Source organism: Neovison vison, chromosome 12 (genome assembly GCF_020171115.1).
Source record: "Neovison vison isolate M4711 chromosome 12, ASM_NN_V1, whole genome shotgun sequence".
In the NCBI taxonomy this organism is placed as follows: Eukaryota; Metazoa; Chordata; class Mammalia; order Carnivora; family Mustelidae; genus Neogale; species Neogale vison.
The window spans coordinates 130,291,326-130,304,385 of NC_058102.1; the positions used below are offsets into that span (position 1 = coordinate 130,291,326).

General features: G+C 54.6%; 1 protein-coding gene across 1 annotated transcript; it reads left to right on the forward strand.

Moving 5' to 3' along the window:
* Positions 1–4,092: 4,092 nt before the first annotated feature.
* Positions 4,093–5,672, forward strand: PTF1A (pancreas associated transcription factor 1a). Its single transcript, XM_044228350.1, has 2 exons — positions 4,093–4,870; positions 5,249–5,672. Exons 1-2 carry the CDS (start codon positions 4,093–4,095, stop codon positions 5,449–5,451), a joined length of 981 nt encoding a protein of 326 aa, XP_044084285.1. The 3' UTR covers positions 5,452–5,672.
* Positions 5,673–13,060: the final 7,388 nt, after the last annotated feature.

Genomic DNA, 13,060 nt, shown 5'->3' on the forward strand with positions numbered 1-13,060 from the left:
ACTTTCATCATTAACCCCATGACTCTATTTTTTTTTTAAATATTTTATTTTTATTTATTTGACAGAGAGAGATCACAAGCAGGCAGAGAGGCAGGCAGAGAGAGAGGAGGAAGCAGGCTCCCTGCTGAGCAGAGAGCCCGATGCGGGCCTCGATCCCAGGACCCTGAGATCATGACCCGAGCCGAAGGCAGCGGCTTAACCCACTGAGCCACCCAGGCGCCCCATGACTCTATTTTTTAGATCCTTTCCTGAGAGTATAGGGATAAAGAAAATGGGTTCCTGAGGGCACCAGAGTGGAGAGAAGAAAGGTTTCACAGGACAGGAGAGGGATACGGAGGAGCAAAAAAAAATATATGGGAACAGATACAGGAGATGACAAACAACTGCCTGACATCACACCTGTGTGTATTAGTGAGGAAGGGGACAATCTGACAATCTGAGTCAGGAGGAATCAACATGGACCCATTTTTAGGTGGGGACACAGACCATGAGTCACAGACCAGGAGTCACATCCTGGAGGACCTGCTCACAAGCACGAGGCGGAGAGTATGGGATACCAGGGAAGGGGTGGGGGAGTCCAGACAGCTCCCCTGGCTTCAGGGCAAGTTTGGGCTCCAGCAGGCGGGACACATGCCAAGCAGGCATGGGACACTAGGGGAATGTGTGCAGGGCAAGCCAAAGGATGGAGAGTCTGGAGGCCCGCTCTCCATTAGTGGCCTCTGCCTGAACTTCAGCCTGGAAGGAGCCTGAAACCTGGGCTCCAACCCTCTCGTCATTATTCCCCACAGCAAAGGCAAGATGCTAGAATAGTCTGAAGGGAAACAAACAAACAAGTGTTTGGGTCCTTGAGACTCCTGGGACGGAGAGAAAGGAGACCAGGGTGGGGGAACCACGGGGCCCGTGGCCGTGTCTTCAATGCCCAGGGGCCCTTGCCAGAAGTTCTCCTGGGACTGAGAACCCTGAAGGTAGTAGGAGGCTCCTGGACAGTCCTGGACAGTCCTGACAGAAGTGTGGCAGGAGTTTACTGGGACCAGGACAGCAGGTGGCACCGAGCGACTTTGGAAAGATTTGAAAAGAATCTCGAGGCCTCACCAGGATTAGGTCCGAAAAAGATCCAACTGCCCCTGCCTATCTTGGGGGATGGATGTTATTTTATAAAGAGGCAGAGACTCCTTATAAGGTTAGGGGACATTTCTCCTGAGAACAAAAGGTGGGAAGAAAAAGCTGCTGGACCTCAGCAGAAGGTGGAGAGGCTGGCGGCTCTGGGAGCAGCTCTGTCCCTGTCTCCAGGAAGTACCTGGAATCTTTCGACCGGGTCCCCCTCCACGTTCACCCACTGCCCAGGGGATCCACGAAGTGTGGAGGGAGGGCCTGGAAGGAAAGCTGGACCTCTAGCCATTTCCTCAACCCCTGGGTTGTTTCCAGAGACAGACAGCAGCCATCCACACTGTTGTGACCTCCAGTGACCCAGAGAAAATTTCCTTTATTAGTGGCGAAGTCTTTCTTCTTTTTATTAGAGAAAAGAACAATCATGTCTTACTTACATGCATGCCCACACCAGTACCCCAGGATCAGCGTCTGCAGGCCTAGCCCTTCTTCCCAATAGGACTGGTCTCCAGACAGTGGTTCTCTAAGGGGGAAATGTTGGGGGTGAGGAGTAAGAGGGTGAAGACAGTTATGTCTGAAACAAGTGAATACATTTTCTTTTCCTCCTCCCCCGCCGCCCCCGTGCTCATCCATGAAACCCTAAGAATTGCCCAGAATGTCCATGCTAGCTAGATCTGCTCAGCCTCATGGGGCAGAAAGGTTTCCAGCACATGCCCCATTAGCTCACCTGGGTGCCCAGAGTAATTCTCTGTACTCTGCCACAAACTGGCTGAGCATATGTAAGGTGATTTTCCTTGAAGGCTAACTTAAAATCGCATTGGGTAAAAAGATAACTGTACACACACCTACTAACTCCCAAGACCTCCAGCTTCCCCCATCATAGCCATGACACACAGACTATCTCAAGAACCACCTTGCTCTAGCAGAGAAGGCCTCTCAGCCTCTTGAAGGCCTTTCCTTCCCTGAATGGTTAGCAAGATTTCAGATAAGGCTTTGAAGTCTGATCCTTTCTTACCCTTCCAAAGTCCTTAGATCACTCCAAGAGCATGTTCCCACTTAATTTTAGTCTAACCAAGTGAGGGACGGGGATGAGGGCCTTTCAAATGGAAAGAGCATTGGCTGCATACCACCAGCTGGCTAGATCTGTGGTCTTGACCCCACTGTCCCACAGTTTCCTTCTCTTTGAGGTGAGAAAGACAAATCTAGATGCAGGAAATTGCAGCTCCGGCTTGGACACAGGGTACCTGTCCACATTTTCCTCAGCTTAAGGATAACCACCTCACTAGGAAGGGCATCCCCGGACACATGAAAGAACTTGGTGTAAAACAGGAAGCCTTTGGGTGGAAAATTGTTTGGGGTTTTTGCCAGTTCAAGGTAGGGACTTCTCTGGTCTTCTAATCTTACCTAATTTTTGTCCATAACTATTGGGTTTTAGAATTGAATTAAGAACAGTATAATGTCTAAAACCAAGAACCCCCCCCCCCCGCCCCCCAGAAGCCTCTAGTGAGACAAATGTCTGAAAAAGGAAGCGGCTGACCCACGAAGCCCTTGGCTCTCAGTCCTCTATTCAGAGAACATGCGCCACTTTACTCTCACTTTACTCTCCCGGGGTGGAAGTTGGAGCTTGGCTTTCTACAGGAATTGCCCCGACCTTGATAGTGTTTCTTTGTTACTCTTAAGATGAAGAATTCGCGTTGCATTGCAGGCTGTGATAAAGCGTGTCACGGGCCGAGCACGAACGTGTGTGTGTGTGTGTGTGTGTGTGTGTGTGTGTGTGTGTGTTAAGATCGAGAAAGAAAAAAATCATTCAGGGGCAATCCCGGTGGCCAGTCAGAAAGGTGAGGGACTGGAACTCTGAAAGGGTTCCCACTCCGCGCTGTAACTTCCTTGCCCTCCCTCCGCACTGCTTCAGAGCAGACGGTTCATTTGACTTCTTTTGTATCAGGTTTTATTGCTCCGAACCCCTAGGGTCTCGATTTGCTCTCCGAAGAAACGTGCCCCACCGAGCCGCTCTCCGAGGCAGCTTCTTTCTCCGGGCGGGGTCAAGGCGGGGAGGCGAGGCAGGCCCCAGACTCGCGCGCCCCGAGCCTCCGCGAAGGGTGTGGAACGACTGGCACGCACGGCCTCGGCTCCCATCCGCGCCAACTCTACAGGAGGCCTAGAAAAGTCCGGCGAGGAGAGAAGACGCGGCGGAACTCGGGCGGGAGGCCGGCGCGCGCCGGGAACCGGGGTTGGCGAAGGCGCCCACCCGACTGCCCAGGCTGCCGGCCGGGTCTGCGTCCGAGGAGGAGCGGGCTCAGCGGGCTCAGCTCGCAATCCGCTCCGAAGCCTGCGCCGGCGACGCGCCCCCACGGGGACCTATTGCGGCCGCGCGAAGACGCCCCACGCAGCGCCCCAGCCGCCCGGCGAGAGAGCCGGGCTCTGCGCCACGCGCGGGGACAGGGGGCGGGCGCGGAGGGCCGCAGGTGCCCCCGGAACCCCGCGCCCCGCAGGTACTCGTCAGAAGAGCGGACGCGGAGGGACGCGAGGGGCCGCGGGCCGCGCGGGCCCCGCCTCCTCCTCGCCCCAGGAGCTCCCACTGGTAGGAGAGCCTCCCCGGCCCCCGCGCCGCCGACCGGGCCTCCCGGCCCCCTCCCCGCCGGCACCCCGCACTCCGTGATTGGCTGGCGCCGCGGGTCCCTGGCACGCGCCTGTGGATGTAGTTATAAGAATCCTCGCGTGCCGGCCCACAGCTCCAGCAGGTCGGCCACAGCCCTCCCCGGCGCAGCGCGGGCGCCGGCCAGAGCCCAGCGGCCGCGGACACTCCAGGGAGGCCGGGGGCGCGAAGCAGGCGGCCAGTCCTCCCTGCCTCTCGCTCACCGCCCCCCACCCCCGCCCCGGGAGGGAGAAGGCCGCCGTGCGAGCAAGAACCGCGCCGTCCAACTTCCAGACACCCCCCCCCCCCCCGAGGCCCCTGGGCCCCTCAGGCCCGTGGCGGCGCGGAGCATGGACGCGGTGCTGCTAGAGCACTTCCCCGGGGGCCTGGACGCCTTCCCGTCTCCTTACTTTGACGAGGAGGACTTCTTCACCGACCAGTCCTCTCGGGACCCTCTGGAGGACGGCGATGAGCTGCTGGCGGACGAGCAGGCCGAGGTGGAATTCCTCAGCCACCAGCTGCACGAGTACTGCTACCGCGACGGGGCGTGCCTGCTGCTGCAGCCCGCGCCTCCGGCGGCCCCGCACGCGCTCGCCCCGCCGCCCTCGGGGGTCCCGGGCGAGCCGGAGGACGGCGGCGGCGGCTACTGCTGCGAGGCAGGGGCGCCCCCCGGCGGCTTCCCCTACTCGCCCGGCTCCCCGCCCTCGTGCCTGGCCTACCCGTGCGCGGGGGCGGCCGTGCTGTCCCCTGGGGCCCGGCTGCGCGGCCTGAGCGGGGCGGCGGCGGCGGCGCGGCGGCGGCGGCGGGTGCGCTCCGAGGCGGAGCTGCAGCAGCTGCGGCAGGCGGCCAACGTGCGCGAGCGGCGGCGCATGCAGTCCATCAACGACGCCTTCGAAGGGCTGCGCTCGCACATCCCCACGCTGCCCTACGAGAAGCGCCTCTCCAAGGTGGACACGCTGCGCCTGGCCATCGGCTACATCAACTTCCTCAGCGAGCTGGTGCAGGCCGACCTGCCACTGCGCGGCGGCGGCGCGGGCGGCGGCGGGGGGCCGGGCGGCGGCGGGCGCCTGGGCGGGGACAGCCCGGGCAGCCAGGCCCAGAAGGTTATCATCTGCCATAGGGGCACCCGTAAGTGCGTCCGCAGTCCAGCTCAGGGAGACGGGGACGGGCACGGGAAGGTCCGAGGGGCTGGGTGCCTACTGACGGACGGATAGATTGTCCGTGGGCACTGGCGACCTTGAACACGCGTTGGTGTTTCGCAGGTTGTTTCCTCCCCTTGACCGTGGCTGGGAGGGTGTGCGTCCCCGACTGACTTGCAGCTCCCGGGATTCCGGGGAGGGGGCGCTGGGGGGCTGGGGGGTCGAGGAAGAGGGTTCGTTCTAATGTCATCTAAGACGCCTGTTCTGTCGAGGCGCCCGGGGAGGGGGAGGATCCTAAAGGACCAGAGGACACCGCTGGGAATCGAGTTGGACGTTCACGGTCTGTTTTCTCTTATCACCTCCTCAGGGTCTCCCTCCCCCAGCGACCCGGATTATGGCCTCCCTCCCCTTGCAGGACACTCCCTCTCATGGACTGATGAAAAGCAACTCAAAGAACAAAATATTATCCGAACAGCTAAAGTGTGGACCCCAGAGGACCCCAGAAAACTCAACAGCAAATCTTCCTTCAGCAACATAGAAAACGAACCGCCCTTTGAGTTTGTGTCCTGAGAAGTCCCAGACCCTCCCGAGGATCTGATTATGTCTCTGTGCATATTGTACATGTAAATATCTATAATGTAATTTAAGAATCACATTTTTCTAATGGCAATCAACTGTTTTTTATTTATCTATTTATTATCCTGTCGAGTTAATGAAATAGACGATCTCTTTTTAAGTATATAATTTATATAATTTATCCTGATTTTCTAAAAAGGATGCAATAGCCTATGATTTCCCCCGGCACCTTTGGCAGAACTCTGCGTTGTTGGAAGAACTCTGGCCAGAAAACGTCATGTTAATTTATTGCCAGATATGGTTTATTTCTAAGCGATGTTAATAAATGCGATTTACACCTTTTTCTAAAAGTTTTTTGCTTAATACATGATGGGGATAGCTTTTTTTTTTTTAAATAGAAGAATTATCTTAGTCTGTAAAAGATAACTGAACCAGACGTGCAAAATGTAGCTATCTAGTAAGAAGCCACATTTTAATTCGATTTATCTGAAAGTGGGTGGGTACGGCTTCTCTGCCTTTTGGCTAAGATCAAGTGAAAATGGGTGGGTTAGGGGGTTAGGCCCCACGTCTCAAAGAGCGCCCTTCATCTCCATTTCCTGCCCTAAATAGTGACTTTGGCCTGTATTTTTATCCTGTCCTCCAAACACCCTATAGAGGCAAATACGTCATGGTGTATTTATTATTCCCATTTTTCAGAGGGAAAGCTAGGGCTCAGAGACGAATATTTGACTTATCCAAGGTCACCCCTACCCTCTCAAAGCATAGTGTTTGAGGTGAGTTGGTTGCAGTGGGAAGAGTTTCCGGGCTGGTCAAGGGAAGGGGTGGGGGTGGTCATCGTGCTTCCACGGACGGGTTGGAGAGAAAGGGCTGCTCTTGAGCTTGCCTTATGGCCCATCCCTTCTGCTAGTTTCAGCATCAGGTATGCGGGTCTCAGAATAGTCCTCTCAAAGGAGATGGGGTAGAGGACTGTGCTGAGGCCGGGAGACCCCTCGGATGCCTCCCAACAAAATCCAGGGTCCTCTCGGTAAGGCAAGGAGCCCGGCCGCTGTTTCGCCACTTGTGCTACGGAGTTATTTTTTAAATTGACTTCGTTTTGTCTACGACAGAATCTCGTCTTCCTTGGCAAGCAGCCTGGGAAGAAGGAGAGTCTCGCGAGGGAGCAGGGCCGCCCCCTAGCGAAGGGGAGAGGCGCGAGGGCGCGGCCCGGGACGCTCCCCCGGGAAGGGCTGGAAACCCGGGCTGCCGCTGGTGTCCTACGAGGCTGCCTGACTGTGGCCCCGGGGCCCCGCGCGCGCTCCCGGCGCTCCCCTTCTAGCTGAGTCACGGCCCCCGCGCCGCGCAGGCCGGGCCAAGGCAAGAGGCCGCTCCGCCGCCCCGCGGCATTGGTTTGCTTATCCAAGGTACAGTCGCGAATCTCCCCCGGTACCCACGGCCCTGCCGCAGGACAATATGTCGGCAGCATGCTAATTGCTTTAACCTAGTTTCAGACCCACCGAGGGGTTCCTCGCGCGCCGCGGGTGCCATGGACCTCGTCCAAGTGCAATTAAAGCGAGGCCGCGAGCCCGACCCCGAAGCGCGGCCTGGCCAGACACGCGGAGATTCTGGGTCGAGAAGCTCCCAGGCGGCCCTTGGCCATGGACACTCTCAACTCTTTCAGCCTTCGAAGCTTCTCCCGGCCCTCCCCCTGAAAGATGGAGATTTCACACTGGAGACAGAATTTGGGAAGGAGAGAAAATAATTCGATTTTGCCCTGTAATAGAGCCCCATTAAACATGAAAGTTGCTTTGGCACAAATGCTTCTATCAGGCATGTAATCTCATTACACTCATTAGAAAGTCAAATGTTAGGCAGACTTCAACTTAATTATAACTTATGTAAGTATTGTACCGTATTCTTCGCCTGTGTAGACCCGCGTTTCAACTGGGTTGGGTAAGGGGGCACTCCGCAGTTAAAACACTACAATCATTGTGATGTGGCACCTTTTATTTTGCGTGCCACTTTTTTTTTTTTTTTTTTGTGATTCAATGACTCAACACATCCTTTAGTGCGGTGCAGATGAAGCGGAAGAGCCGGGCTGAGCGTGTAAAACACCAGGGTCTCTATCTTGTCACTCTTCTGTCCTGACTTGGCAAGTCCCTTTAAACACAACCTTCAAAGAGACTGACAGCTTCTTTTTATTTACTCATAATCCATTCATTCTAGTGTAGCAATTCTTAAAAAAAAAAAAAAACAAAAAAAACTGCAGCCCTAAAAGCAGAACAAACGTATCATTTCAGAGTCTCCTTTGGCCTCAGAGAGGCCTGAGCTGCACTTGGTGCGGGAGCGGTTCTCCTTGTGGCCGGGCCAGGCTGGAGAGCCTCTGGCCTGGGGCACCTCTGGCCAGGAAAAACAGCCTGGCACTGGAAAGATCAGTGTGGGGACAGTCTGAGTGGCAGTATCCAGCAGGCCTAAGTCCACACGATTCTTCCAACTTAAAAAAAAAAAGAAAGAAAGAAAGAAAGAAAGAAAAGAAAAGAAATTCTGTATGAAAATAATTGAATAAGCCAGACTCCTGGATGGCTTTGCAGACACTTTGCTGGGCCTTGATCTTCTGAACACCCACCAGCCCCAGGTTGAATCCCAGCCTAAGACCACCAGGGGAAAGAGGTTCAAGTCCTCACTGGCTGCCTTGGTCCATTTAGCATAATAAAGAGGCTAAAAACCCAGAACCCGGTACATTTTTGGATCTCTACTGGCGAGTTGGCTACGTCTTTGCCCAGTGGTCTAGACTCCAGTGTGAGGGACTGCCTTGGGAGGAGGGAGTACTGGAGAGGGTTGGCTGAAGTCTTCTGAGAAGAGAATTTGGGTGAGGTGCCCTCCCTTCCCCCAGCACTTTGCTCCCTCCCACCAAATATATATATTCAATGCCAGTCCATCCTGCTGGTCTCCGTCCTAGGTTGTATGGCCACACAGCCTCGGTAGCCTCAGAGTGCCGGGGCAGTCCTCAGTAAAAGTCCCTTCTGCTCATCCCTCTTTCTCCCCTACATTTCCAGTGGGCATTAGGGTCAGAGTTCTCATTGCCTTAAAAGTTATTACACATCATGAAAAGATGGCTTTCTCTTTTCAGAGGTTGGAAGCCTAAGGCATCATACCTCTCCCCTTCCGTTTCTCATCAGAAAATTCTTAGTTCTGACATGAGGTGGGGCAGGGTGGCTTCTGAGGGGAGGTCCGGGGAAACTAGCGGAGGAGAGGGGAGCCACTTCCCCATCCTGAGCCCAGTGGCCTCTGGGATGGAGCCCCCTTGTGGAGCTTCTTCCTTCCTTGTGGAGGAGACACTGTAGCTTAATGAAAAGCCCTCATAAAAAGTCGAATTCTGGAACCTGGAGGTCCTGTAAGACAGAAGAAGTAGGTGGGGCGGGAGCAGAGCGCACAAAGAGCCTGGTGGGAACTCCTGTGAAATCGGCTGAGGGTGATTCCCAGGACTGCTCATCTGCCAGTAACCGGGATTAACGCCCCTCCACAGAGAGGGTGTGAAGCCTCTTAAATCCATAAACTCATCCCATTTCATTAATGGGCCTTTGCGGTGGCACCGAGTACCAGCTGCGAGGTAGAACAAACACCAGTTGAGCACTCTGGCGAACCTCTCTGGGAAGAGCCCTCGCCCTCCCTCCCGCTGCCATTCCAAAGCCTCCTGCAGCCTGTGGGAATGGTCCTAAATAATTCCACAACCAATTGCGTTTTTGAGATCTGGAACCACTGGTAGGAAGCGATTCCCACGACGGGATGTGGGGTCTGGCCAACAGGTGTTCAGATTTGGCCCAGGGAGATGGGGAAACCCAGGGAGTGAGACAGGGCTGCCAGCAAGCAGGCTGCCCAGGGCCTCACGGCTTTACAGGCCGTGGAAGCCGCAGACAATCGAAATGATATCTTTATTGCTAGGTTCATGTCCTGGGCTATAACATATCAATCCCTGTCGTGGTTTTCTAGGATGCACCTGGTATTTCAAACTTGTTCTTTTTGTGCTTCTGGGTCCTGGGCTGCAGCTGCCTAAAACAAGCAAAGAGAGAGGCCCTTACAATGTCTCCAAGACGTGTTGGCATGGTTTGCCTGTCTTTAATGTACCATTAACTATTGTCTTTACACAATATGGGAACTGTAAAGCATGGCATGTGTTATAATAAAACACATTTTCAATGATACACTTGGACTTGAGGCTGGGGTGCAGCAAACAAACAGGCCCAAATCTTGTTTTGTCTCCCTTGCTAAGCCTACTGGCAATTAAACTTAAGACCACTGTTTCCCCCCCTCCTGATCAGCCAATTAAATTTTATGTCTCCTAATTTTTCACATAGAAAAAAGTCTCTGGGCTGGCCCCTAAAGACATTGATTTTCTTGCTATCACCTGGCGCTCAGACCTTAGTTCCATTTATCAAGAAGGGAAACGTCAGGCCTTACATAAAGTGACTCTGTTACCATAAGGCTCTCACCATCCTGGCCTATTGTTTTCCCTTGTTAATAACTCATTACCAGGATTTAACAAATCAACCATTACATATGTTTTGTGTCTCCATATTTTGATCCGTACGATTAAGCAGATGTTACGATTGAAAATTGAAAAGTCCAAGGCTGCTCTAGTCTGAAAGAAAGAGGGCAGCCTCAAACAACGAGCTAACAATGAGATTCAGAAGATCTTCAGAAAAACATTTACCACCAATAAACAGACTCCAACCTGCTCCATTTCAACCATTGTGTGCTTTGGGGGAATAATTAAGTTTAATAGGAATAGGTCTGGAGGGTTTTCAATGCCAAGACCACAGGTGCTGGGTGGCATGATGAATGATTTGCCTGATTTTTGCCAAGCTCAAGGGCTCTTCTCTTGGACTTTCAAGCAGATAGAAAATATTGTCATTTCTTTTAATTCACAGCATTACTTTCAAGCCGAACAAAGGCAGGGGCCGGGGGGAGGCGGGGGAAGGGCTCGGCTGTAATGAAGCGCCCCGGAGGCGGAGGTGCAGCCGAGGAGGCTGAGGCGGCGGCGGAGCGCGCTGCCGCGTTTGTGCGCAAGTGACTCTCCTGTGCCACACACAAAAGGCCTCCTTCTCCCCACCTTCTGCCGCCTTTCAGCCCTCGGGCCCCCGCCGAGCCGGCTCCCGGAACTCCGGGGGGCTCCTGGCCGCCTCCCCAGGGCAGCCCGGCCTTTGGGACGTCCGCCGCTGGCCAGGCAAACCTCGCCAAACTTTCCCCAAACTCGGCGGGCTGGGGAGGGACCCTGGCCGGAGGCGCGCATGCGCCCCGCCCGCTGCTCGGAGTTCCCAGGGTTCCGGAGAGCCGGGGTGGAGTCGGACGAGTGTCCCCGGAGGCCCGTCTAGCCCCTGCTCCGTGGGCAGTCGGGGCTCGGGTGCCGTCCGTCTTCCCTCGAGGCTGGAAGTGGCTGCCCGGCGCCGGGCTCTCCGCAGTTCGGCTATCTTTGCGCATGGAAGTCTCCAAGAGGGGCCCCAGGAAGCGGCGAGCAGAGAGGGGGGCGAACGGCCTGGAGGAGGGCAGGAGATAGGACACAAGGCTTCTTTGGGGAGGCCCGGGGTAACTACGCCCCCTGGCTGGGCGGGAAGCCCGAGGGCGGCCGCCTGCAGAGGGCCCCAAGGCCCGGGGCGCAGGCGGTGGCGAGCCGGTTTCGCGTCTGGGCGGAGGCGCCAGCGCTCGCAGCTACAGTGGCTGGGACGCGGGTTTCTAGCCCGCCCCTACTTTGGGGCCCCTGGGGACCTAAACCTGCCTCTCGCGGGGGGGTTCTTGGCCCTTGGCTGATCTCCGCAGCTTCACGCCAACCCTCTCCCTGGGGCTTCGGCACCTGTTCCAAATAACCTGTTGCGCCGACTTTGCTTTGGAAAGGCGCCGGAGTTCTGCTTGATGGTGGCGGGCCGTAGGGAGGCCCCCAGGCGCCAGGAGAGCGCTCAGGTTCCCTTCTAGTGAGAGGCAAACCCTCCCCACGTCCAGTGTGTTTCACTTCGGCCAAAGTCCCGGGAACCCAAGGCGTCCTGGGCACGCCCGCCTTCGGCCCACCCTGGGGACTTCTTACGTAGCTCTTGGTAATTTGGGAGGAAGGACTAGACAAAGATCGGGATTAGAGACTCACCCCGGCTAATTAAAGTCTCTCTTCTCCTCACCAACCCCCCACCCCCAAACCTTGCAGCCAGATAGAAATCTTCAGTCTCCCACCCCCACCTTCAAGTGCTCCGAGAGAAAGCTGGATACTTTTGCACCACTGCCTCAGACGAACTGACACTGGGAGCAGTCTCACCCTGGAAGTGATTTTTTAAAAATTATTTCTAGTTTTACGACATCTTAGCAGCGATCGCACAGAAGCCTCTTTGGCTCCTTTCTTGTTTGGCCCGCCCATCGTCCTTCAAACAGCTAGGTAACCAGCTTCAGAGTGAAAGCCTTTGAAATTGGATTCTGGTGATAAGGCTAGCTGGGAGATGTTTCTGGAAGGAGTTTTCTTATGAAATCCAGTTGGGCAAGCTTTGGGAAATGGATGACAGCAGTTTGTTGGCATTTGGATTTTCAAAAAGACGTGGACTTCCATCGGGGCAACTCAGAAAAATTTTATGTCCTGACATGCTAAACACAAATGAAATTTTTAAGAGCCACTTCTAAATGAGGGCCGCTTGGCTCTAACCCCACACCCAGTTCTGGTGCATAAAATTAAGTATTTGGGGTTAAAATCAGCATTCTGGCAATAGCCAATGTGGGATGTCTTTAAGCACTTATTTGGAAGTTTTTCCATACTTTTGAAAACATACTTGACGCCTCATTTCTTCGATGGCTGCTCAATAGTCACCCGGAGAGGCTGTCTGAGCTGCCTCCTCCCCAGCTTTCCCCTTGCTTGCAACGCTTTCATCCAGGACTTGAATTGTGTTGTCAAAGTTTAGTAGACGAAAGAGGAGGGGGCATGAGAACGGGGGTGGGGGGTGTCTTTAAAAGTCTTGGAAATCGGTATATTTTGCAGGTGTAGAATGTGCCTAATAACCATGGCTAGTGCGCGCTCCCCAATGGCGAGGGTATGACAGGGACAGCTGGCTCAGTTTTCAGTGTGAAAACACCCCCTCGGTGGACCAAACACAACGACACTGACCTTTCTGCGGGGGAACCAAGATGTGCCTTTGACTGAATTAGCCATAAAGACGTCTTGCTATGACTTTTGTTCCCCACGAAAGCAAAGAAATATTGCGTTTAATATGAGTGGTACTGTTCACAGCTTTTCCGTGCCCCTTAAGAAATATTACAGTGCTGATTTACTGGCCCTCTTCTACTGAGCTGGCCCCAAGGCCGAGGGTAGAGGGGTGGGCTGGGGTGGCCAGGATAGAGGAGGAAGGCGGTGGAGGCAGCCCTCTGAGCTGCCTGTTGCCTCTTTCCAAAGTTCTCTCTTTGCAGCGGCAAATTTATCAATCTTTTCATCTGACAATACTTAGAAATATATCATTGTCATCCAGAGTTGTTTGATAGATGATCTACAGGCACACCAGCCTTTTCCAAGGTCAAGTTGAAGATTCTTGTTTGCTGTTTAACTGGGTTGTTTAAAAACTCAGAACAATGCCTGCCTGTTAAATTTTCACTTGTTCTCATGGGG

Bases quoted from the DNA above. Each gene is read 5' to 3' on its own strand.
- PTF1A (XM_044228350.1), top strand. From the start codon at position 4,093: ATGGACGCGGTGCTGCTAGAGCACTTCCCCGGGGGCCTGGACGCCTTC. The intron at 4,871-5,248 runs GTAAGTGCGTCC...TCACCTCCTCAG, and splicing joins CATCTGCCATAGGGGCACCC to GGTCTCCCTCCCCCAGCGAC.